We start from the raw sequence: 25,168 nt of genomic DNA on the forward strand, positions 1-25,168 counted from the left end.
AATATGGCCACCGCATCAGAAACACGTCTACAGCGCTGCTATAATAAGAGTGCTGGTCACTCATCCAACACACAACTCAACGTGTTGATAATCGCTATCTCTCCAGGAACAACAGAATCCCAGAGAGTCAAATAAATTCTCCATGAAATTTTTTGGAAGGCTTATCACCCTGTCAAAACCACTGCCGTTTGCTCCCTGAGCAGCCCGGTCTGTATTGATCAGAGTCATTTTGACCAGCTTAACTGCAGTGGTTATAGTTCTTACAGTCCTTTGGGTGGACTGAGCTAAGATAGAAGTTGGCAGTCGTTTTGCAGCACAAATAGAAAAGAAACAAAATCCAACAACTGTAACACAGCATGCTCCTTTTATTATAATGATTATGAGTGTTTAATATGACTAATCAGTGCTGTTCTGGGCTGTAGAATACCGTGTGTGGAAGCCGAAAGTGTCAAAGGCAATCAGAGGTGTTGTGTGACTCTGCAGGAGCTCAGTGTTTCATCAAGTCAGACAGAATCCATTTCAGTGCTCAGCCATCACACGGCTCAATTACAGACACAGCCAGAGGGTCAAGTAACAGCAGGGTCACCAACACCGGCTCGGCGGCCTGGATCAGACTCATGGTACAAAAAAACAAAAACAAAAAAAACGCCGGCGATGCATATGTTTGACTGCACAGATCAGCAGAGGTTGTGGGTGCTGGAGACGGCAAAGAGTTCAAGGTGTGACTCACTTTGAGCATGTGATATCCCACGATGCATTTGGACTTGATGAGGACCTGGTGGATCATAGAGTAACCATGGTAACAGTCCATTTCATGGATGCGGTGTTGGTTAAACTTGGACAAAGACAGCAGCACCCGCAGAGCCAGAGCCTGGGTCTTCTCACAGTCACTCAGCTCCACCGTCTGGACACCGCAGACCCAGAGATGAGGGACGGAGGAACAGGAGGATACAGAAAAGAAACGAAAAAATAATTATAAATGTGACCAATGCAGGCCTGAAGATGGAGTTCCATTATTTCAAAATGTTCCTGCTAGTTATTGTGTTCTCAAAGAAGCACACACCAGCCGAATATCAAACTTCGTCTGTAAAAGTGACATTAAACTATGAAGTAACAAGAGCAACAAAACTAATTATTTCCATACTTAATGAATCTGCCAATTATTGATTTGATTATTTTATGAATTGATCAATTGTTTAGTCTATGAAACATCATAAATCAGTGACAAATGCCAACCATCATTTCCTGGAGCCCAAGGTGACATCGTCTTCTTTTTTTGCCGACCAAAATCCCCCAAAACAAAGATTTGAATCTACTATAATGTTGAGACAATTAAAAGCAGAAAATGATCAGATTTGAGAAGCTGGAATTATTAAATGTTTGAAATTGTTGCTTCAAAGTTAACTTAAATGTTTATTCAACATAAAAAAAATTGTCTGAACATTTTCTATTGGTCAACTAATCTAGCACTATTAAACTGTACAACTACAGTGTGTTTATGACCCGGAGATGTAATCCTTTCCTTCTTTGTGTTGGTTGTCATCTCAAAAAAGTTGCAAAGTTGTTAAAGCAATCAATATGTGACGTTATGATGTGCATGTTTCTACATTGCTGTGAGGTGACTTGTTCTTAAAATTCACTGAATGTTTCTGGTTTATTAAATCAAACGAACATTTTCCACTCTCTGGAATACATCTATCTAAACCTACAGTGTTCCAGAAATATCCCAACAGCTGGTAATCATGAGCTCCATTAAATATATGGACCGTCCTACCTGTGCAAAGAGGAAGACAAAATTTCCTGTTCCACCGATCTTGTGCAGGACGCTCTGCAGACCATGTGTTTCAGTGGGGAGAAAAGCTCTGAGGAAGTTCGGGTCCAGGGAAACACTCTGCACGTCCTTGGAGCTGAAGGGCCGCTGGGTGACCACGGTCTTGGCCTGACCCTTCAGTCTGATTACAGGCTCATAGATGGTGTAGACTCTCGGACTGCTGGGAGCAAACACTACTGCCAAGCTCTCCTGTACAGGAACACAATCCACGCACTCATTATTTTCAGGCAAAACTTTCATCCTGTAACTTTTAATATTCATTTTTAGGTATTTACGGTAGTGAATCTTGGTAGCTACAATTTCTACCATGGATTTGGACTTTTTTTAGAGCATAACAGAAATTATAAAGATGTTGAGGGGAAAATCATTCATTCTTCTTGTCTTACTCCCTTATTTTAACTCAGCAGAGTTATTATGAACAAAGCCATTAGCATTAATGGGAGGGAAACTATTTTCAGTCTCAATAAAAAAAAGCTGCAGCTTAACTGTAATAGCTTTTTTCCCATTGGGGGAAAAATGACTTCTTACCGTGCAGTATGAGTAATGACAGCTAATTGGAACCGCACACAATTCATACACCGTGAAATGAAACAATATATAAGACATGGGAGGGATTTGCTATGCTTACAGAATGTACAGGCTTTACCTGCAGTGTCAATCTGCATTGTATCATGCAGAAATTGGGTGAAAACAACAGTGACAATAAAACACTTCTATTGCATTTTTAAGTGTGTGTTCTGTTGTGATTTGGATGTTAAGACTTACAACCAAAGCTGTTGTGTCCACGTCCTGATTCTTCATCAGAAGCTCCCGTACATCTTCACACTTCAGTCCTTCCAGCGTGACAAACTTAGAGACTGTCCCACTGGGCTTGCCATACTTGCAGGGCATGATTGAGGTGAGGTCAGGCCCGCTGGTGTAGAGGTACAAGGCCTCCTCAGCTCCTATTCTAGATCCTGAAATATGGGGGGGGGGGGAGAAAGAGTTACAATTACAAGTAATCTCCTAATGAGGAAAACAGGAAATCTGTTGTTACGGAAGTCCGAAAACATAATTGTGGAAAATCCAACATGGAAAATCAACCCCATGAGTAAATTATTCATATCATTCCATCAATAACCAATGCAGTAATAAAATATGACGTGACGCAAAGCGAGAAGCCATGGTACACCTTGATGTTTTATTTGTTTTCATGAAACTTTGATGAATCTCACGGTCCTTCTCTTCCAAGAAGAAACTGCTACCTACGACAGCAGAGAGGCTAAGCTGGTGGAAAGACATCAGTTAGGTTCACAGGCTGAGATTGCAGAGAGGCAAACCGTTCACAGCCAATTAGAGGCAACAAGAGAAGTATTCAGTTCGCCTCCCGCGAGAATGCTGAGAATCTACAGCACGAAACACATCATACCAGCAACAGCCTTTTACAGCCATTAGACTGGTTACGCTATAAAATTATAACTGCACCACAAAACATCACCGTACATTTATGTACAGTACATACTGCTTATGAGAGAGATGTTGCTAATCAGTGTAATGCACCACCAGGGAGCAGCACTGAGGTGGAACAGATCAAAATGATTACGACAGATTGCACATTGGAATGTAGAAATATGATGAGCGACCGTTCTGGCATTAAGTGTGTAAGAGCTTATAGACACGTGATTCCAGTTAGAGAAAGAGGACAGGAGGTCCTACCGTTGAAGAGAAGCACAGTGCCCATGCTCCAGCGTCTACTCTGCATCGACGGATCCTCAGAGGACGGCGTACAGTGGCCCAACATGCAGAAGGTTTTGTTGCTGTCAGATGATAAACTGGACTTTTTTGGAAGAGTGTAGTCCAAAGACACCTCGCATTTCCTGAAACAGAGCGCATGATACGTTAAGTTTAATGTTCACGAATTTACAAGATTTTAAACTAAACTGCTACAGTCTTACTCTTGCTATTACATGTTCCTCACCTGATGCCGCACACCCAGACAACCACACGGCCATGGATGTTCTTCTTGCCCTCTGGCTGCTGGGTGTAAGTGAGGCCGAGGTGCTGCCATTGCCCCACTCTCAGTAGCTCCTCACCAGAGTCGGCCTGCGCCAGCAGCCCTGCTTTTACCTCGTCGTTTGGGTCTATGCAAATCCTGGGGGAACAGCACATTACAGCACTTCAAGGTCCATAAACTACGAATACTTGAGAAATAGCAGCCCATTCGTCACACACATCTTCGGGACTGTAGTCTATGCTGGAGCTCACCTGAATGTGAGGGAGCCTGTGGAGAAGTCTGCCCACACTTGAAGCGTCAGTGCCTTGGAGCCCATTGACAGGATATGAATGAGACCTTCCTCTAGTAATCTCGCCCCAGCCTGAGAGGAGCCATGGTGGGACTCAGCTGCAGGAACGTTACTCTCCTCTGGAAAACAATGATAAAACAATCTCAAAAAAAGTTCACTTATTGATGGATTTCAGGCATAAAAAACGTTTAGGTGAAGGATCTGTGTCTCACCCTTGTCTTTCTCCCCATCCTTCTCCTCCTGCTCTGCCACTCTGAGCCACATAGAGGCACTGAAGCCGCTAGCCATGTGGGGCCAGCAATTCTGCCCAACGAGGGGCAAGTGGAGGGGAGCAATGTGCCAGGGAGAGGAACGGAGGTGGCTTGGTCTGTACTCAGCATCACCCTCCCTGCGCCCAGGAGACAGTTTGCCCTTCCAGAGCAAACCAACACTTTTCCCTCTGGCAGCCCCGTTTGGTCTGGAGCCAGTGGCCACCCCTCCTGGGGTCGAAGCCCCAAGCGTTATAGGAAAGGACAGGAAGTGAAGAGGTTCTATATTCACGTTGGCTTCAACGATTTGTAGGATGCCTTTCAGTAAAATCTCCTGCGGGTAACAAAGTAAATGGGGAGAGAGAAGGAGAGTCTATCATTTTAGATTTGATAATGAAAACACCAGATCGATTTGGGCTCACTCTTTTTTTTTTAATCCCTAAATCAAGTGAAGCAAATTAAGAAAAAAAACAGATACACACATTACTAAGTATTATATCTGCTATAACAGTGAGATCAATCTAAAATAGCTCCGCATTAAGGCTGTGGTCACCCTGAGAGTGTTGATCAAATGCAGCAAAACATGAATGAATGAAAGAAATTTATTTATAGAGCGCTTTTCACAGACATAACATCACAAAGTGCTTAACAGAGCAGAACATTTAAAAGCATAAAAAACACAATGTGACCCTAGGGTCAATAAATGACATACACAGAGAAAAATAAAAAATAACTAAATAAAAAATACTAAAAAATAAAATAAAAATTTAAAACATATTTTAAGAGCAGGTCTAGGACATGGGTTTTAAATACTTTTTTTTTTACATACTTTTTAAAATAGAAAATCCTGTGAAGTAGTACAAAAAAAGTAAAAAGAATGATAAGTGGCAACTGTAGTCACTGATGTGTCTCATTTTCATAGACGGAAAACAAAGGTCACACGTCATTTTGTTCACATGGTTAAAAATAAACCCCTGTCGTCCCTTTTGGGCACCTACTTCTCAAAGAAAGGTTATTATTGATGTCTGCTGCCGGATTCCAATCAAACACCGCCCGCTGCGTGGTAATAATTTGTAGCATCACATCTGTTCTGCACACGTTGGTGTTTATCGTATATAGAATGAAGTTTGGCCCAAGGGAGCATTATGTGTTGATGAGTCTTAAAGAACCAGGAAGTGAGAAGAAGAGCGCGTGACAGGAAGGGTGTTGTAAAAATTGAACGTGCGATCATAAACTATCAGTGTCAACACCCTGAACGTAAGCCAACAGTACATTGCTGCTCATTTAGTGACTGACGGAGTTATTTACCGTAGGTGGGGTCTTCTCCAGGAAGAGGCGAATCAACAGAGCCAGTTCCTCCGCTGTGATTTGCTGGCTCACCATGGCAACCAGCAGCTCCACTAGCACGGTCTGGCAATCTGAATGTAGACCAATGAAGAGCAGATTACGTAAACAGTCTTCATTCACTTGGGCATGCACCAGAAGACCACAGGCAAAAAACGCAAAACAGCATCACTGCCTGCTTTGCTCTCAGAAAAAAAAAATTAAACAAAAAGGACACAGACACGCGACAATATCACCTAATGAGATAAACATAAAGTCTCTATATGAAATCAATCCATTGGGTACTGATTTCCCCAAGAATTACTCAAATTATTCAGATTGAATATGACATTTGAACCCTGAGGACCCAGTCGAAATGTCAACAGCAGGGGAAAAAATGGAAAAAACAGCAAACTGAGTGGACACAATTTGTTTCCCTTAGATGTCACATGTGAATAACATCCTACACTGTCATACAAGATAAAAATAAGCCAGAAGAAATAACAAACCTGTAAAGGAGGGGTCTGTTTGGCTGAGGATGTTGTGAAAGCCAGACAGGATGGTTTTGACTCCTCCCTGTGAGGAACAGAACAAGGGGTCGGTCATATTCCTCAGTTGAGGAGAAAAGCAAGACAATCAAGAGTAGTACCAAGAAGAAGGAGCGGTCAGTCTGACCTGGTCGTAGAGCAGGGCAGCATTGCGGTGGTTTGCGCGTACCGCACCCAGCAGGCTGTGAAACACATGGCTCAGAACCTCCAGGTCTGGGGAGCCAGTGGCCAGCAGCTTCAGCTCCATCGTGCAGATCTCCGGGAAGAGCAGCACGCCACCCCTGGGCCCGTCCCCCACCGCCACAAACTCATGCAGCACAGCAGACTCCACCTTCACACCTAAGAGAACCAACACACACACACACACACCAGGGCAAGATCAGAGACACAACAAGAGACGAGCACACAGACACGGAGAGACGGTAATCGTCAAGCTGACTGGCCCGCCATCTTCACAATCCACAGGCATACCTTGCTTCAGCTCCATCCTCGCATCTTGAAGGCAGCACATACAAATGAATTAGCCTGAGTCCTGTGCTCAGCAGCCTCAGAGCAGCAGAGGAGTCCCCCTCATGATTTACAGGAGAGCAGCCCTGCAGGCTCTCACACAGCTGCTGGGACCTCCTTATATTAATGAAGCTGGCTCTCTCGTATATATATATATATATATATATATATATATATATATATATACATATATATATATATATATATATATATATATATATATATATATATATCCCACACAGACTGCCATCCTGGTATCCCTTAATATCATTTTGTGAAAAAATGTGTTTGGTCCGAGGTTGAATTTAATTGCAACAATCAATCAGTTTGCATTTAATTGTAATTTTCACAGTTGTCTGTGATAGATTAAGACACCTGTTAATCAAGCAAAAAAACCCAGAAATACTTAATACAATAAAAAAAATTCAAAAGCACTACGACTAAACTACACACTGGCAACCAATGTTTTTGAAAAACAAAAAACTTTAAAAAAAAAAAGGGCAACATAGATTATATTTAATTTACATGATGTTCAATGAGACAGAGCGATAGGCTGTTTGAGATGAGAGGAAGAACAGACTATTACTGCCTGGGTTGGGATTAATTCAAGTATTTGTCACTCGACCAAAGCCGAGTTGCTGATTGTTGGAACAGTGGAAAGACTAACGGACGGATACATTTGATCTTTGTTTCTGTTCAGTTTGAATGAAGTGCGTTTTATGATGAGTTAACAAGGCAATTAAGCCCGTCTGTGTTCGGTGTAAGAGAGAAACTTGAATTGAGAAGGTGTACGGTTGTATGTAGAACATCTCCTTAATTGTGAATTAATTTTGTTTATTTATCAGACGCAGCGAACTCGCAGTTCGCGCACAATGCATCCTGGTGCATGTAGGCAAAATCTAGAGGTTTTTCTTCAGTGGACTACATTCCCCATCAGCACTGGTTAAACATCCACATACAAAGGCGGCTAATTCTCCCTTTAGGATCCACTGTTTTCCAGGACGAATACGATTTCCAGGAAGTTAAAGTCTCCATTTGATGGCGACTTAAAGTCACAAGATCCAGCTCATGAGGCCACAGAGTGTAGCTGCCTGCAGTTGTAAAACCTAAAACAATGATTGTATTCTGAGGGGATGAAGAAGGAAAAAAGGTTGTAATGAGGCCACGTTCTTAACCGGTGAGACCAGAGTGGAGAGACAGAGCTAACACAAGAGGCTGTTGTGAAGGGAATAAAGTGCTCGGGCCTGTTTCTGCTCCGTCATATGTGCGCAATAGAAACTAGCCACTTGTTATTGCGAAAGATCCTCCACGGCAAAACCAAATGAGGATGTGTGTTTTGCACTGCACATTTCTTAAGAAACCATGATGCTGAAAATCCTTCGCGTAAATGCAAGGAAATGCATTAATGAATAATAATTCAACAAATGCGTTGGAGTGATCAATTCAATAGTGGGAGAAGCAAGATTTCCCAGGGACGTAAATCAGCAGGTTTAGAGGTTGAGACCTCTCCATCCATCAAGATTAGTCTGTTAACATTTATCACAAACAAAAACAAATGTTGCAGAAGACGGAGTGCACTGAGAAAAAGAGATTTAAAGCGTTCCATAAATAATCCCGGGGAAGTAAAAATAATCTGCAGGGGAAGACTTACACGTAAAGCAAACAGCCCAAGTAGCGTTTAACCAGTTAGACACCATCATTAGGAGCAGTCAGGTGTGTGCCGTAGCTGTGGATTCTTAAAGAGGAGTGCATATGTGTGCGTGTGTGTGTGTGTGGTTTGGCAGCACGTGTGGACCTACCCTCGTCCTGCTTGGCCATGTCCTCAGGGTTGCTTTCGCTGTCAGCGTCGTAGCCCTCCTCCTCCCCCGGGGGCTTGATGCCACAGCTCTGCACCTCGTCCACCTCCTCGGACAGATCTCCTGCTAGAACCACCTGGAGCTTCTGGCGGAAACAGAGTGCGAGAGGAAGAGGAAGAAAGAGGAGGGGAGGCGAGAAGAAGTCATGAATTCTAATCCCTCACAATCGAAAATGCAACAACATCGTCGCCCGGTCAAGCTGTTTGTGAGATTAAAAAAATATTTCGCAAGAGCTTACCCAATGCGGTTATATAAAAAAAAAGTCCTAGACTAAGAATGTGATGCTAAACTATACTACGCATGACAAGCAGCGGTCCTTTCACTAATACAGCAAACAACAAAATGTTTTCAAGTGAGGAGGGGAAAAAACACAACAAAAAAAAAAAAAGTACAGGATTCTGGTCATGAGACGAATATCAGCTGATCTACAGGGCACTCACAGCCCAGTGCCTTAACGTGAACAGTCAGTCATCATATGTGCATGTAGGCACACACACACACAAGTAAACAGTCAAACTCTGAACCGTTTACTAGTTGAAAGAAGAGGCTTACTGTGATACACACCTCTATGCCTTTCTGCATAATACTCGGCAGCTTTGATATTCAATTGTAGGTGAAGAGAACATTTCAAAGAAAAGTCCTTCAGTGGACAAACCTTGCGGTGGAAGACTAATCTTGGCTCTTCACAGCACATACTTGTTATGGTTAAGTGAACATCACGCTCTGCTGGGCTCACTGACAAAGAACTAAGCTCTTAGGAAATAGGTAACACTATTATATAAAAACGCTAAATCCTCCAGTGTTGGAACAGGCTTAGTCAGACAGGCATTTTAAGACTTGTAAAACACGTCTGAGGCTGTGCGAGAGGAGGCGACGACCAGGCGGGAGGTCATTTTAGTGAGTAAAGAATAATGATCTTTCTAGAATGTTGTTTTTGCATTTGTCTCACTTCCCGGACCAAATAAAAGCGGTGACATGTCTGGTCCTAACCATGTATGGTCTTGAGAACTATTCATTAATGTAGCCTGCATTACTAGTGCGGCTACTAAGAAGGCGGAAGTTGCAGTGACTAAAGGACACGTGTGAATATTTCAACAGAGTTAATCTTTGATATGTTCGTGACGACTATGTCGTAAGAACCTATATGAACAAGTGAGAACCTTTGAACCAAAGCACCATCGGGGACCTGTTTGGGTTTCAAGCTGAGACCCTGCTGGCTCGTGTTTGCATCCACTGCTTGGTCTAAACGAGGGCGATCGTAATGAACGTCTGCTGTTCTGTTGCACGTCGGGGCAGATAACGGCTGCTTAGCAACATAGCGCGAGCGGCCACACACGGCCGCCCCGACGCTCGACTCGGCTGGAAAATGATTTTCCTTTCATTGTACGGTTTGCTCCAGAATAAACACCACTGCGCTTTAGATGTTGCCGTGGCGTTCAGCCAGAGAAGCAGTGTGTGGTGACTGAACACAATCTGCTTCATTCTACGGGGGGGGGGGGGGGGGGGGGGGAGCAATTCAAATTCTATCAATCAAAGACGCGTTGTCCCCTTGACAGCGGCTCATTGGGCACATTGGAAGATAAGTTCATATCGTTGGGTAGCACACAACAAGATGCTGTTTGGTTTCTGCTTGTTTTGATCTCTTTGCCCGTTCCAGTACTCATCCCTGTTTGTCACCTCGTTGAGAATCTGTTTAATGAAAGGGCACAAGGTATTTTGGGGTATTATAGAGCCATATTATAAAGCTTATAGGAGATAGACAACAGGAAACAAGGGGAGAGGGACGGGAATGGCATGCAACAAAGGTTTACCAGGGGGGCATAGCTCGTTATCAAAGAGCCGCGAATAAAACTGGAGCTACATTCACTAAGTGGATAACTAAAGTGTACATTGGCACTTTGCGTCATGGGTAGAAGGCAACAAAGAGGGAGTAGTTACTATAAGAAGCAATTTTAGTTTTTATTAGAATTTTAAAAAACAGCAAATTCTATTGAGGAGAGACAGATAACAGATGAGTAGAGTAACACTGGACATGGAGAGCACCTCCTGTAGCTGCAGAACAATCAGGTCTGACTGCCCATACAACCTTAATTTGTCTCTTTATACACAAGTTGCTTCAAAAACTTGAGAACATAAAAAGGTGCAGTAACTTCACTCACAGTTTCTCCCAAGGCAGGACTCACCCTGTCTGGCTTCTCCTCAGGAGGGTCAGGACAGGATGACACCTCTGCCAAGGCCACTCTCAGGAGAGAGTCGAACAGAGGGACAGCAAGGTCAGAGTTCACCACCCCGGAGCGAGAGAGCTGGTCCCTCACCTCGAACAGAGTCTCTTCCACCGACTGGAGCTATAAACCAGAGGAGAGATAACAGTTTAATTGAGGCCAGAATAAAAGTTTGTTGTGCGTGCGGTTGATGTGGTGAGGGATTAAGTTGATTGATCAGTCGGGTGTTAAACTACATACCTGATAAGAAAGTTCAGGCTCTATCCTCTGCAGGGACGAGTTGGCACTGTGCAGACAAATCGCCAGCAGGGCCTCGAGGAGACGAATACTTTGTAGTTGCCACTCTTCCTCCAGCCTCTTTGTTGGATCTTTGGTCTTTCCCTCAGCGGGAGAAGTGCCGAGGGCGTCGGCTGCATCACGAGTCGTCTCCTCCAGTCCCAGTGAGGCCGCTGGGGCTGTGGTCTCAGGGCTGCCTTTGCCCTTAACGTCCCTCTTTTTCTTTGCTTTCCCATCCTTGGTCTTACAGGAGAGTTTCTGAATGACCATGGCCATGAGGCGCAAGCAGACCTCCAGTCCTCCGAGCCTGAAGAACTGCCTCTGAAACAAGGGGCTGACCAGGTAGATCCACCGGCACACCGACCAAACATCTGCAGCGCAGCGTAACTGCTCTTTGGAGGGCAGAGCCACGCAATCTGGGGACAGGAAAGGCAGTCGACCGCCAAGAGGTTCACTGGCCGTACTGTCGTAACCTGAAGTGTCCTCAGAGTCGTTGGCTGAGTCCCGGTCAGAATCGGCCTCTTTGCTGACGCAGAGGAAGGCCACGCACAAGAAGAGGTTGATGACACGGAGGTGGGTCTCTGCTCGGCTGCGTCCTGGACCACGACCCTGCCCGCTCCGGCTCTTGTGACGTGGGCACGCCTCCTTTAGGCCTTCGTAGAACTTACTCAGGCTCTGTGGGCCCTCTCCAGCCCCTCGGGACCCCAGTTCCTCGGCCAGGCCCAAGACGGTCTCCCTTTCTTCAGCATCGGCACTCTCCAGCTCCTGAAGCACCCCATCAGCCTGCTGGTGTCCGATGCCTATTATCAGAGTCTCAAACACCTTCAAGGCCAAAGAGCGTGTCTGGTCTAGGTAGACAAGCTCAGTCACCTGGTTGAGCCCGTTGCAACTGACGAAAAGGTCTCTGATCACCCTGAAACAGAAAATATTGGAAACTTAGCAGAGTAAAGCAGAATATAAATATAAATATGCAGTATAAATACAGGCAGAGTGCCTCTCACTGGTGAAGGAAAGGATTCATATGGTGACAGAAAGGGTGGATGTGAACTGCACACTTTTAAACTCTCCCAGCAATTAAAATAAATGGCAGCACTCTAGTCTAATCTAACAAACTGCAAACTTGTCACCGCCACCGCACAGGACCCGTCACACTTCTTCCTTCACTGATTTAATTTCCTCCCATCGGGTTGCAGATATAATTTCCCCGAAGGCACAACTCCTTTAAATATATTGCCCGACTTCTATTAACATGCCAGATGAACTGTGAAGGACACTACGTGCTTACGTTGCTTATGAACACAACCTGTTGTATTTGTAAAGTTCCAGCTTCATACACTGCATTCGCTTTCTTATCTAATGTGGGTTTTGTTGTTGTGCGTATGTTTTACTGAGCCACAAAAGACACATTTCCGTCACATTGTGTGGAAGTTATCGCACGTTTATTTAGCTAAACAAAGCTGACATTTTACCCTTTTATAATTGTCTTCTACTGGTAAACACAGGCTATTGAGGCAGTGATTAAAAAAAATGAATTACACTCCCACAATGGAGGGTAAATTACCTCAAAGAATAATGCGTCACCTCTGAGTGAAGGTTGAATCAACATTTGGTAAGAGAGAGAACACGGAGGAGATGTGCTGACAGTATACACTGACTGAAAAATAAAAACACTTTCATCTCAGCATGGGATTGTTTACAGAGTATGTTAAGGAACTGAAACAGATGTTCAATCAAAGCTCTGAGCTCAGGACGTGAAATGTGTAAATTTAATAAATAATAACTTTGCTGATTTTTTTTCTCCAATTCAAACCCTCTCTCGAGTCTTCCTCCAAATCAATGGAGAGTTGATTAATTCTTCTTTTTCAGAACATTTCCTCTTTTCATTAGTGGTGTGCAAGCTCATCAGAATAACTCTTTAATGCTCTCATCTGCAAAAAAAGATGGTGTTCTGTAATGCAGAGAGCTACAGGAGGTGCAAGCAGATGAAGAGGCAGGTTGGATCTCAGAGGACGTGAAGCTTTGAGCAGACTCCTTTTCTCCGATCCTTGTACTCGCTGACAATAATTTGAACATGGCAGTCAGGTTCAGTTTGTCCTTCAGGCTAGTGTGGAGAATGTGCTTACAGCCAGATTAATGCCACATAGAAGGTCTACCACTGAGCCCAGAGATAATTTGGCTAAAAGCGCAGCTTGATTACGATGAATCTTCTGTTTGGAGACATTTTAAACAGCTGACTATTATTTAACAGTTTTGGGAGAAGGCTGAGGGGGAGCGGTTATAAAATAAGTAATTGACCCACCAGATTGAGCCGTATATTCCAACCTAGTGACTGAACGTACATGTGCGAGGATGGGTCGGTCTGCCCTGTACAGAAGCAGCAGTTCAGTAAGCATTGCTCTACAAGTCATCCTTCTATTGATCTTGCTGTGTTGTGAATATTGCAACTTGGTTGCCAATGTTCAAGAACAAAAAGTTGTATTATTCATAAGACCAGTTGCACGTTACATTTGAGCAACCGCTGTATTATTCACCTTGTGTGCTGAAGTTTCAATAAAGTTGTGCAATTGTGATAAAACAGACTAAATCTAAATGTGTTGAATAAACTGTATGGCGGATAATTAGAAGCTGCATTAAGTGGAATTCTCAGAGCTGTTTGGAACAACAAAGAATAAAGAGACATTACACTTTATAGCAACAGTAAGTGGTCTCAATTTAAGAGCCAATATGGTTTTATGCCCTCTCATACTGTAGGGATGGATTACTGTTGTCAGTGTTTTAAAGAGTACGGGTGAACAATTCTGTATAATTGTTTTTGGCTCCGTGTCGACCGTTTTCTGAGCCTCCAACTTGGATGCTTACGATCTGGCACGTGGTCGCTACGTTTTTTTATAGAGGTTGACGCCCTTGCTGAACATTGCAAAATAAGAAAATACAGGCTGAGGGCTGCAGAGTCTGTGCATATACAGACATTTACACACACTTCTAGTAGGTCATAAGTGATGATGAGAGGGATTACTTTTGTATCAGTCTATACATTGCTTTTTTAAGGAAAATCCTACTCATAAATGGAGATTTATCTGAATATAAAAAGTGTATATACTTAGGTACTGTACTGTAGGACGTACAATTGTCTCTATAGTGTCTTTTGAAGCGACTCAGATGACAAACATCACAGCTGTAAAGACTTTGAATGCCAGTCAAAACCTTCAGAGAGTAGAATGACATACTCTGAATTTTAATATGGAAACTGTACGCCCACCGCTGACAGACCACCTCAAAGCACCCATCCATCTATTTTCCATTCATACTGATCCAGTTTAGGGTCGCACGGGGATCCAACCTATCCCAGCATGCATTGGGCACGAGCTGGTATTTATAACCGAGACAGGTCTCACACAGACACAGGACACCACATTCACACATATGGGCAATTCAGTGTTTAACAACCTGCATGTCTCTTGATTGTCTCAAAGCTGAGAACTCAATATTCAACCGATAAAAAACTAAATGAATACAGTATTATACCAAGTCTGTTTTGGCAGCATTTTGTTAAATGTGTTCGGACAAATACCACAAGCACCTGTTCCAGCCAGAATACTGCACTCGTCACAGTGTTACATAAACAGTCACTTAATCTTCCATCTGTCACTCAGTACACAAAGCTGAAATAAATTATTGATTAGCATCAATTAGCAATGACCTGGATAGACAGATCTAATGACTAACAATGCCCGAGTGGATTAGGTGTCGTCTTTGAGCTGGCTGATTATATTTGCTTTATGTGGTAGTATAAAAAGGAGCTGAATCCTTTTCTTGAGTGAGAAAGTTGCCAAAACAATTTTCAAAAGCACCCACCTGCATCACATTAATGTAATGACACATTAGTCAGAACACATAAAGCATTATTGGTGCTTCAGCACATTTACTTAAATCAAGAACAGCTTGCAGCTACAGATCTTTCCACCGAATAGAAATTAAATTCAAAACATCTTCGGCAGAATCCTGAAATGCTGAGAAAAGACAGATGACCAAGGAATAATGTAAAAACCACTCACCTTGATTTGAGAAGGGCAGGTAACGTTTGCAGGTAAATGAGTAGTACCTCCACAGGCAGGCACTGTGTGTGATAGCTGCAGACTTGAGTACAGACAGTGGAAACCCCCAGCTGTTGGGCATGGTGGGCCAGCTCTACCCCTCTCTGCAGCACAGGGTTGAAGATGTGTGTGTAGAGCTGCCACTGCACTATAGCATTGCCCCGCAGGGTCAGGTGGCACACATGGCCAGCTATCTGCTGGCTCAGCTGCCAGTCCTCACCAAACACTAGCTCCTGATAGGCCTCCAGAGCGTTCCACTTCCACAGCATGTCCTCTTCCCCCCCGCCGCTTGGCAGAATACCCTGGGAGCGGTAGCACAGACTGGTGGACACGGCTGAAGGTTCCCCCTGCTGCAGTGTCTCCTCCAGGCCTGGCAGCTGGCTGCTGTCCAGAGTGCAGATGTTACAGGAGGCCAGCTTGGCTTTCTCTGAGGGTTGTCCCCCACCAAGCTGGTCTAGGATCAGTCTGCCCAGGACACTGAGAACATGGGACTGGTAACTACGCAGACCTGGTGCTTGGAAGGCATGCAGCAGGGGTCCTACGACTGAGCAGGGGTCCATGCAGCAGCAGATTCCAACAGCCTGCACCCCAGCCAGTACCTGCAACACAGCCGGCCCGCTGGGGGACAATCGCTGCAAGAGCCGCAGACATTGGTGAGCGCAGGCAGCCAGGCAGCAGCAGCGCTCGGGGTAACGCACTGCGTCCCCGTCCATCCCTTCCTTGCCTTCTCCATCCTCTTCAAAGGGGTTGCGCCGAGCAGCCTGCTTGAAAGCAGAGACGGGCAAACCTGACAGGTCTCTGTGGTGATGCAGGAAGTGGGAATATTCACAGCGACGGTGCCGCCGTCTGGCACACACAGATTGATGCAGCTGCTCCGACTTTGCCTTCTTGACAGCACTGATGATCTTAAAGATTCCCGCAATAAGACCCCGTAGCCTCTCTGGAGCCTCACCTCCTACTTCAGAATCCCTGGCCCTGCCGAGTCCCTCCAGCCGCAGCACTGTGGCCTCAAACAGCTCCAGGCCGCGGTGCTGGACAAACTCATGGATGAGCTCCAGCGCCTGGCTAAAGAAAAAGGGGTTGGGTGTGGAAGCCTGCAGGCAACCCAGCAGCACTTGTAGTACTCCCTCTAGAAGCTCTGGCAGCAGTAGCGCCCTGTGGCGATAGCGGGAGAATGAAAAGTCATCCTGGACCTCCTGCAGGGTCTTCTTCGGCCGAGGGGCAAACGGGTCACTCTGTCTGTCCAAGCAGCTTCGGATTTTGAGGGTGGCTCTCAGCAGGTCTGTCAGGCTGCGTCTCAGGCTGTCTGGGAGGGTCTCACTCTGACTCACATCCACTGACATCAAGTGCAGGATGGTGCGTAGAAGCATCCTCTGGACCAGTGCAATGGGCTCTTCCATCCAGCCTCCAGCAAGCTCCTCGGCCCCCGTTCCACCTGCAACGCCTCCTCCTGGACCACAGCAGTCTCCAAACTCAGTCAGGATTTCAGTGAGAGTAGGCACGACACTGACTGCCAGGCCAGGGTTGTGGTTGATGCTCATGTCAAACTTGCAGACCTTCTCCAGCAGGGAAAGCAACACATGGCAGAGATCAAAGGGCGAGTTTTCCATGCGGTTGAAAATTGATATTGCAGCTGGGTCCGTCAGGGTCTCCGTGTCCACCATCTGGGACCCAGGGGCTCGGGGGTGTGGGTATGGTGCACTCATGGTTTCTGCGATGGCAGCGGCGGTGGACATTAACTGTTGTGAGGCCTCTGAGCGATGATGCTGACAGCTTACCCGGACGGTGGAGCCATGTGACCTTCGGCTCCTGGCACCACCGGGGCCTGGGCCAGCTTTGTCTTCAGGGTTGGCCTCTGAATCGGAGGTAGAAACCTGGGACTTCCGAGCATCCTTTACGGAGTATCTCTGCGCTGTTCTGCGTGACCGCCGCGACTTCCAGGTGCCACTGCCAACACGGGACCTCTTCCCAGAGTTCTGTTCATCTGTCGCAGCCTTCTGTCCTGCTCTGAGAGGGGTGGCCTTCACCTCCCGGCTGAGGAACACCTCCAGTAGGGACGGCAGGGTGAAATCTGTCAACATAAAGAAATCTGTCAGTTGCATTCTGGACATTCATGAAGACTCGAGACTTTAATACTGTTATTGAATACTGCTGAAGTGATATAGGAGTAATGACACGTGTCACATTTAAGATCACATTTTTCGAAATTGAGACTCCATTTTCACTTTAACGTAAAGTAACATAAAGCTCAGCTGCATGTCAACAGCCATTCTGTGTTTGTTAAAACACGCTCAGTGAGTAGGAATTAATTAAAGTAAAAATGTCTCGGGTCCATGTTAGCCTGGATCAGCAGTCCTTTACTAAATACCAGTGTCATCCTGGAGTCACAAGCCTCTGCAACCACTACTCCTCTCCTGTTGTGTGACTGGCAGCTTGTGTTTGTAAGAGTCATCGTTAAGCAGACATTGGCTACAAAGATCAACCACAATCCATCCATCACCAACTGAGCACGGTACACTGTTTGCACTGTTAAGCAAGTCAAATACATAAAAAATGAGTCACTTGATGAGAACCTCACAGACACCGTTTACAGTCAAAAGCAATGTGCACACAATCCACTGCCTTCACATAAACCCACCAAAGCTAATGCCAGAACATGGCTTCATCTTAATAATTGGCATAGAATTATGTAAAAGATGGACATATATTACGGTAAGATATTACCGTATGCAAAATGTAAGTTTGCAAATTACAGAGAACTAACATGCGCAGCATATTTTACACTCATAAAAGGAAGTATGTAAATTGAAGTCATTGGTTACAAGCCATGACTGAGAGATAGTCACATGCTTTACAGCTGGGCAGTGCGAGGAATGTGCTGTTAAACTCAACATTAACACGAACAAGGGATCGAGTTTCGCATGAAGTATTTGTGGTAATACTGACCTGGGGCTTTTTCCTCCTGCACAGGGATCTTCCAGACCAGTGGTAGCAGAGACAGCAGCAAAGTGAGCAGCTCCTCCCGGCAAGTGAGTTCCTGAGAGTGCCACAAAACAAACTGAGGTTACCTAGAACGTTCCCCTGCCCCTCTCCCTTCGGTCACACTCTGAAGTCACACCCAGACACTCCCACGAAGATCAACTCAGCACAAATGTCCCTTTTGTGTTTCACGACTTTCAACAAAGAGAATTTAGCTACTTTAAGATTAGCTTGCACTCTGAATTCAACTGTTTTCCACAACGTTTTCCATTCCAGGAGTTAGGTGTTTATTTGTGTGCGTTTAGCTAGCTGGCTAGTTAGTCCTCAGTGAAATGTGTCCGGGAGCAATGTAGCAACTACATGACGGCCTTACTTCCAAGACCTGGGGGATCTCATGTCTACCCAGAGCATACCTCACAGCAGAGAGAGAACCAACGGCATCATGCGTTAATTAAAAAATTTAAAAAACGTACTCCTATTTTCTATTCACTGTATAAGACAAACATCATTCATTCATTATATGTTGTGCAGTTTCTCCAAGCTAATGAGTCAGTCACCTTTGTGGTGTTGATGGATAGCCAATGGCTGCCAAATATTGACCGACATCGACTCTTATGAGTTACAGATTTTTAACTCACTAATCAAGTAAGCTTTTTGTTTGATACTCGTTTTTGAACACTCAAACTAGAGCCCGGCTAATATTGGATTTGAGAAGCTAATATTGTACCGATATCGGTATCTGATAGCGATATATTCACCAATAGCTCTTATTATTTTAAAAGAGGCAATAAAGGTCTCCAGCTGGAATCAAACCGGCAACATCCAAGTTACACGGCATGCGCTGTAACCATTCGGCTACCAAGATCCCGACATACTGAGCGGGACATTTTACAGTGTCAATATAAAATATGTGATGGTTACAGAAATTACCTCAAACCTCGCTTGGCATTTTTGTACACGGATATGATATCTTTAAAAAACTAAGATCCGTACATACATCAGCCTGGCAGATCGACTGGTGTAGCTCCACCTCTCACCACCTCCAGCTGTAAATCAAACAGCCTTTTATCTGGTTGTCACTAAGCGTTTGCCTTTTGAATTATTCAGTTGATGATGGACTCTGAGATGACTTGGTCAGTGAAAAAATATGCATAAATGTATATCCCTGAGATTCACATACAAAATAATTTATAGACAATTTTATTTTACGTTATGTTTAAACATGACTACTGGTTATGTGTGGAATAGTTTTACTAATGTAAGGAATAAGAGTCTTACTTGAGGAAAATCCTCCCGAGACAGACTCGAATCACAGTGTGAAAGCACATTTTGCAAAACCCCCAAGTTCTTACAAACCACAAGTAAATAAGTGTTTATAAAGTGCCTGACCCCAATTGCCACCGAAGGCTCGACTCCGTCCAGCCCACAGCCGACGCACGCACACACACACACACACACACACAGCTGTAGCTTGTCATAAAAAACGAATGCATGAATGCATTACAATTCAGTACCGAAGGCTCCCATTAAAAGGAGAAAATATCATGAATGTGTGTGAAATTAGCTGAAGGATGTGAACGATACGAGGGATGCCGACACACAGGTTCACATTCAGCACATTATAATATCTCGTTCAATAATACAGTCGTTACTTCAAGTCAGAGGATTATAGACTTCTTATTGAAAAGACCGTTTGGCGGCAAAATAACTTAACTTGGTGATCCAGTCTTTCACTCTGCAGCCGAGAGAACCTTTTGAAAGCTACAGGACTCAGCCTGGAGAGGAGCCTCTGCTAAACGGTTACTTGACCCCAAAAAACACTCGCGGATAAGATCAATACACAAACACAGTGAGACCAGTGTCGCCTGGGCTCCGCTGAACCAGCACAAGGCAGAGGAAACACTGGGCTCTGTCACAGTCTGGTGCCATTTAACAGAGCAGACAATACCTGCTTCTGTGAAGCCCTTCCTGTCACTTAACACGAGCACCTAAATAAAGTGCTCACAACTCGCTGTTGTAGATAGGCGGCAACGAACAGATTGGCCACCTTTGCCCGTCATGGTTCAGTATTTCCACCAAACCAGGTACAAACAATATCTGTGAAACCCATTTCAAAAGAGAGTAATACTGATATATTGAGTGTATTATATTATAAAAACATCATTATATATATACACACAAAGTTAGTGCTGTCAACTCCCGCGTGCGGCAGCAGCAGAACGTAGAGACCGACTTTCTGCAATCAATCACAAAATCAAACAACTTATGGGCACTGCAGAGCTCATTTCCCTTTATAGATTTATAGATATGATCATCTGCAAACTTTAGTAGCACCAGCCACAGATGTAGAGAGGAAGCCTAAGAGGCCCCTAAACAAATACAGAGACGATATGTTCCATGTGGCGGGAAAATAAATTGGGAGAGTGTTTTGAATCAAAGTGATGTCTGAGTTTAGGTACAGGTATGAAAATATAAGCATCTCATCATGTGAAAAATGAAATGTCAGCAGGGTATTAAAAACAACATGAAGTGAAGTTAATTCCTGTGACACTATAAATATACAGTATGTTCTACATGTTTCACTGATGGGTTTTATTGCACTGTGACCATCAGATGCCTCTTTAATCTTACCATCTGATGTCTGTCATGAAGAATGCTGATCTTGACTGATCAGTATGGATGTTTTTCATGATGATTCATTTGTGGCCTTGAGCATCCTCACCTGGTCAATGATGGAGTCCAGGGTGCTGAGCAACAGGAAGCCCCGCCCCCTGACCAGGTACTCTCCCAGCGCCACCATGTGACTCTCCTCCTCATCTTCCTCCCGTGCCTCCGCTCTCTGGGCCACCGCACTGCATAGTTGATGCACGTCGGTCAGGAACTCTCTCGCCAGTGTGTTACTGGCCCCACTCATGTCTGAGCTGCAACAGAAGACAGAAGACATCTTAAGAGGGGGGGAAGGGGGGGGGGGATCATGAGGTCGTCCTTCATGAGAGAAACCAATAAACGTCATTTTTGGGTGAATAAAAATGAAAAGTTGTGAAATAATCTCTGCCTCCTTAAAAATACCAAGTCCCATACTTTGCTTCTTCTAAATGTACCTCTTAATGGAGACATTCTTTAGCAGTTAAAATAAACCAAAACAGATTTATCTCAATGTAGTTATGGAAGGGATCTCAAGGAAAACCAGAGTTCACATTCTCAATAAAAACACAATAATCACACTTATCCTGTGATACTTGAATGCTTATTAAGAATTTGAAAGTAGCAGACACACATCACTCATCGTGTCTATTAAGTTTTAACTCTCGCAGGTTTTTAAAAACGATACCTTTTGCCATCGTGTGTCGAGATGAAATGCTACATATGAAACAAACGGTTTACGAAAACGACAGTTTTGTGAAGTTTACACAAAAGTTTCTTCGGGATTGGATCTTTAATTGGACAAATGTGATAAAGCTGCAGTTTATTAACACTAGTCGTTCGGCTGGGGTCAATATAATGGGAATGCCTGGATACCAACGAAGATACAAGTAGAGTGAGAGTCAAGAAAAAAGCCAAAGTCAATCCTTCAGAAAGCCTGAGCATGGCAATGTCGAGATCATCCAAGTATGCCGATGTCGCCCAGCTCCTCTAAACGTACCTGACAATAAGCTGTCGGACTCAACACAAGACACACACCTCACATTGCTCTCCATTCACTGTTGAAGACACACTCCGCCTTTACAGGACAGCCCCAATGACACAGCTCAACATGAATAAAAACATCAGGACTGAGCCTTAACTGATTCCATCAGACAGTAACCAAATAACTTCTGTTACGCTGCTGCTCTGAGACAGACCTTCTTACAAAATAATACCGACATAATATAATGTGTAGAGGAGTGCTGGGTTAATGAAATCTAAAAGTGTTTAAGTCAACAAAACCTAATTTCTTACGGTTTCCTTCCAGTCATCTTGTGTTTGCTCCGAGCATGACTGCAGCTCTGCTGGCTGTGTCTGCATACCTCCTCACACGACTGCTGACTGAATATTCTGTTCTGCAGCACAAATTCCATTAAATTGGAATTTCAAATGGAAGCTTTCCAGATTCGCAAGCAGATCAGCGTATCACATGAAAGCATGTGATGTCACATGAAAGCATGTGATGTCACATGGTGAGGGGACAGCCCTTGGGAAGACCGACGAGCCCCCGTTGCCCTGTGTAAGACCTCAGTAATCAACCACGATCCACAGTAACAGCCTCTGTTTACTGCGCGACAACTGTTTTGGGAATTGTTTTTTTTTCAGCTAGGATCAACTAGCAAAAGCGCCAAAAAGAGACAAGTTAGGCGTGATGAAACATGAAGTACTCTATATTAAAAGATGAAACCAACTGATGTACAAACCATGTTTTTATGACATCTGACGGTCACTTTATTGTTTTATGGATTCCACTTGTATTTGTAGTTCTAATCAAGATCACAAGGTTTCCAAAAATAATTGGCTAAACAAATGTCCACTCTTGAGATAATATTTCAGGACATTTCCACTTCAGCAAGGCCTGAATTATACTCCTATTTAGGAGTCACATACAGTTTACACAACACAGACACATAGGAAATGATTTTTTAGTCCTGCATAGAGTTTACCACTTGACTGTGAAAAGAGAAGATATGCACTGCAAACTTGGAGAAAAGAGCGAGTGACAACCTCGGCTTCTTTGGTTTGTCCACAAACCAATGGGTGACGTCACTGGGACTACGTCCACTTGTCATATACAACGTCTACGGGAAGGAGAAGGTTGTGGCCAAACAAGCATCTTAGAGTAAACTACCGGTACATGTGGAGGTGCACATTCAGAAATCCCCTTCTACATTCCTACGAGTAAGCCAGAGGCACCTACAGCTCAGAAACTACAGCACTGTAACCCGACCCACAGATACGTTGTATCCCTGGCACGAGAACTGAGAAAGATGTTGATTCATGATTCCACGTGATGCATATATTTGCTATGTGGGGACATTGTAAAGATACGAGTGTCAGTATCTGGATATAAGAACCATTGAGCCATATTGACATGGCCCAATACTGAAACAACAATGCTGTTGCAGTGTTTCATTACAAAGTATTTGGTGACACAGTGTAAAATTCGAGCTCACCGTGATAATTCAGCTTCAGTTTGAGTGAAACGTGTGTAGCCACTGAATGCAGCTTATTTAGGCCACAGGTCACTCTCAAACAGGCCAGACGCACATCGAAGAGGCTTCGACATGCTATGTTGGGTTTGACTTCTTAATGTGTGAAAGTTAGCGTAATTTAGAATGAAGCCAGTGTTTGTCTTGCTTTATCCAACACACGCATGCGGTACACGCCTCAATTTAAAAGGCTAGGGAGAGGAGAAATGTATTACATGAATATATATTATTAAATTACACAGCGCCTTCAAAAAAATATTGACCGTTCAGGCTGCATCGCCAAGAAATAAGGATCGATAGCACAACGAAAGAAATACCTGTCAGATTTGTAAAACACAGCATTTGCTTGTCAACTATTCAAAGCATTATCTCAAATCCATCCTCTCAGTGGTTTCATCACTCCTTCATGACAGTGGTTACAGGACTAGAAAACAGCGATAATGGCTTCCATGATATCTTCATGCTGCAAAAGACTAAGAAGCTTATTGTGATATCTTTTGGCAAATTGTTTTGATCTTCTTTACTCTGTTACGTATGGTTCTATATCCTGCTGTGAATGTTTGTGCTTGGGTGTGTGTGTGTGTATTCTGTAGCTCATATAGGAGGACATCATACAGTGTTTTCAACCATGATTCCTGTGTGCACAGTGCACGGTTAATAGAGTGTCAAGAGCTATTAACTGCATCAATATATCAGGTTCTACTGCAAACAGTGAGGAATTAAGCATGTGCACGCACAAGATGTATATTTTGTGTCTTTTTTTATCTGATGAATTTAAATCTGCCACTGAGGAGACGCCAAGGAAACGGCTTTCATATATTTCCTGCTCAGATAATCTCCACAAATCAACACAGCTTTTAAAAGGTTTTACACAACACTGTAATTAATATCAATAAAAGGAAAGTGTGAGGATAACCTGTGGTCACGTCCCTCCAACATTACCACTGCTGAAAGACTCACCCGGTAAAAACACGTTAACTAACTTACAAACTACAAGTATAACATCATAAATGAGCTAAATCTACAATCTAAAAACAATGCAGGTAGTCAGACTTAACGGAGAGTTTACAGCTGCGGTATATTCATGACTTGAGGAGTTTGTGATCCATTTCTAACAACACCTGTTAGCTAAGTGCTCAATTATTGCAGATAAAAGCTCCAATGATTTAAAGTATGGAACTTTTAATGGCTGATCTCACGGAGCGAAACATTAAACTGCCTTAAGCTCGGACATTATTTTAACCAAAACCCCATTCAAACGAATCACTTCTCGGGTTGACGGAACACATAACTCACAAATGCTAATGCACCACTTAATTCTAGTGTGTGTATGTGTATGTGTGTGTGTGTGTGTGTGTGTGTGTGTGTGAGAGAGTCTGTCACTTATTTACACTGAACAGAATACAAACAAGAGGCCCTTGAGGTGCATAACGTCTACAATTTTCCTCATCAATATGGAAATCTATGCAGCAAGGTACTCCGAAATGCTAATGCTCCATGACTACATAATGTCTGCAACCTCTACTCTAGTGGTGGGACATAAAAAAAAAAGAGGATGAAAATAAATCACTTCTGCAGTAACTTGTCTTTGGTGAAGACTAACGTAACTGCAGGTGTGTTTGAAGTTATATCCACTTCTGCCAAACTTTTTTTTCTTTGAGGTGTTGACATAACAAAACCTCCATCACGATACAGTGGAAGAGGTTGAAACAACGATGAGACCTACCAGAATTTCAGTGCATCTTTGCTGTTGTTGGGGCGATGCTGCACATAGTGGAAGAGACAGAGGAAATTCTCCAGACCCTGAAGGCTGACCTGACAGGAG

General features: G+C 44.0%; 1 protein-coding gene across 1 annotated transcript in view; it reads right to left on the reverse strand.

The window, feature by feature from the left end:
• Positions 1 to 21,087, reverse strand: part of lyst (lysosomal trafficking regulator) — a 39,258-nt gene extending 18,171 nt beyond the window's left edge. Inside the window, exons 1-16 of the mRNA XM_079280298.1 lie at positions 20,889 to 21,087; positions 18,134 to 18,224; positions 15,149 to 17,258; positions 11,058 to 12,006; positions 10,779 to 10,940; positions 8,539 to 8,680; positions 6,360 to 6,571; positions 6,194 to 6,260; positions 5,670 to 5,779; positions 4,326 to 4,695; positions 4,076 to 4,232; positions 3,789 to 3,962; positions 3,527 to 3,687; positions 2,597 to 2,787; positions 1,775 to 2,020; positions 731 to 904 (exon numbers count right to left, since the gene is read on the reverse strand). Of these exons, the coding sequence (XP_079136424.1) occupies positions 731 to 904; positions 1,775 to 2,020; positions 2,597 to 2,787; positions 3,527 to 3,687; positions 3,789 to 3,962; positions 4,076 to 4,232; positions 4,326 to 4,695; positions 5,670 to 5,779; positions 6,194 to 6,260; positions 6,360 to 6,571; positions 8,539 to 8,680; positions 10,779 to 10,940; positions 11,058 to 12,006; positions 15,149 to 17,258; positions 18,134 to 18,224; positions 20,889 to 21,080 (5,508 nt within the window). The 5' untranslated portion in view covers positions 21,081 to 21,087. The remainder of the gene's footprint in view (positions 1 to 730; positions 905 to 1,774; positions 2,021 to 2,596; positions 2,788 to 3,526; positions 3,688 to 3,788; positions 3,963 to 4,075; positions 4,233 to 4,325; positions 4,696 to 5,669; positions 5,780 to 6,193; positions 6,261 to 6,359; positions 6,572 to 8,538; positions 8,681 to 10,778; positions 10,941 to 11,057; positions 12,007 to 15,148; positions 17,259 to 18,133; positions 18,225 to 20,888) is intronic.
• Positions 21,088 to 25,168: the final 4,081 nt, after the last annotated feature.

Source organism: Melanostigma gelatinosum (assembly GCF_949748355.1).
Source record: "Melanostigma gelatinosum genome assembly, chromosome: 12".
Taxonomy (NCBI): domain Eukaryota; kingdom Metazoa; phylum Chordata; class Actinopteri; order Perciformes; family Zoarcidae; genus Melanostigma; species Melanostigma gelatinosum.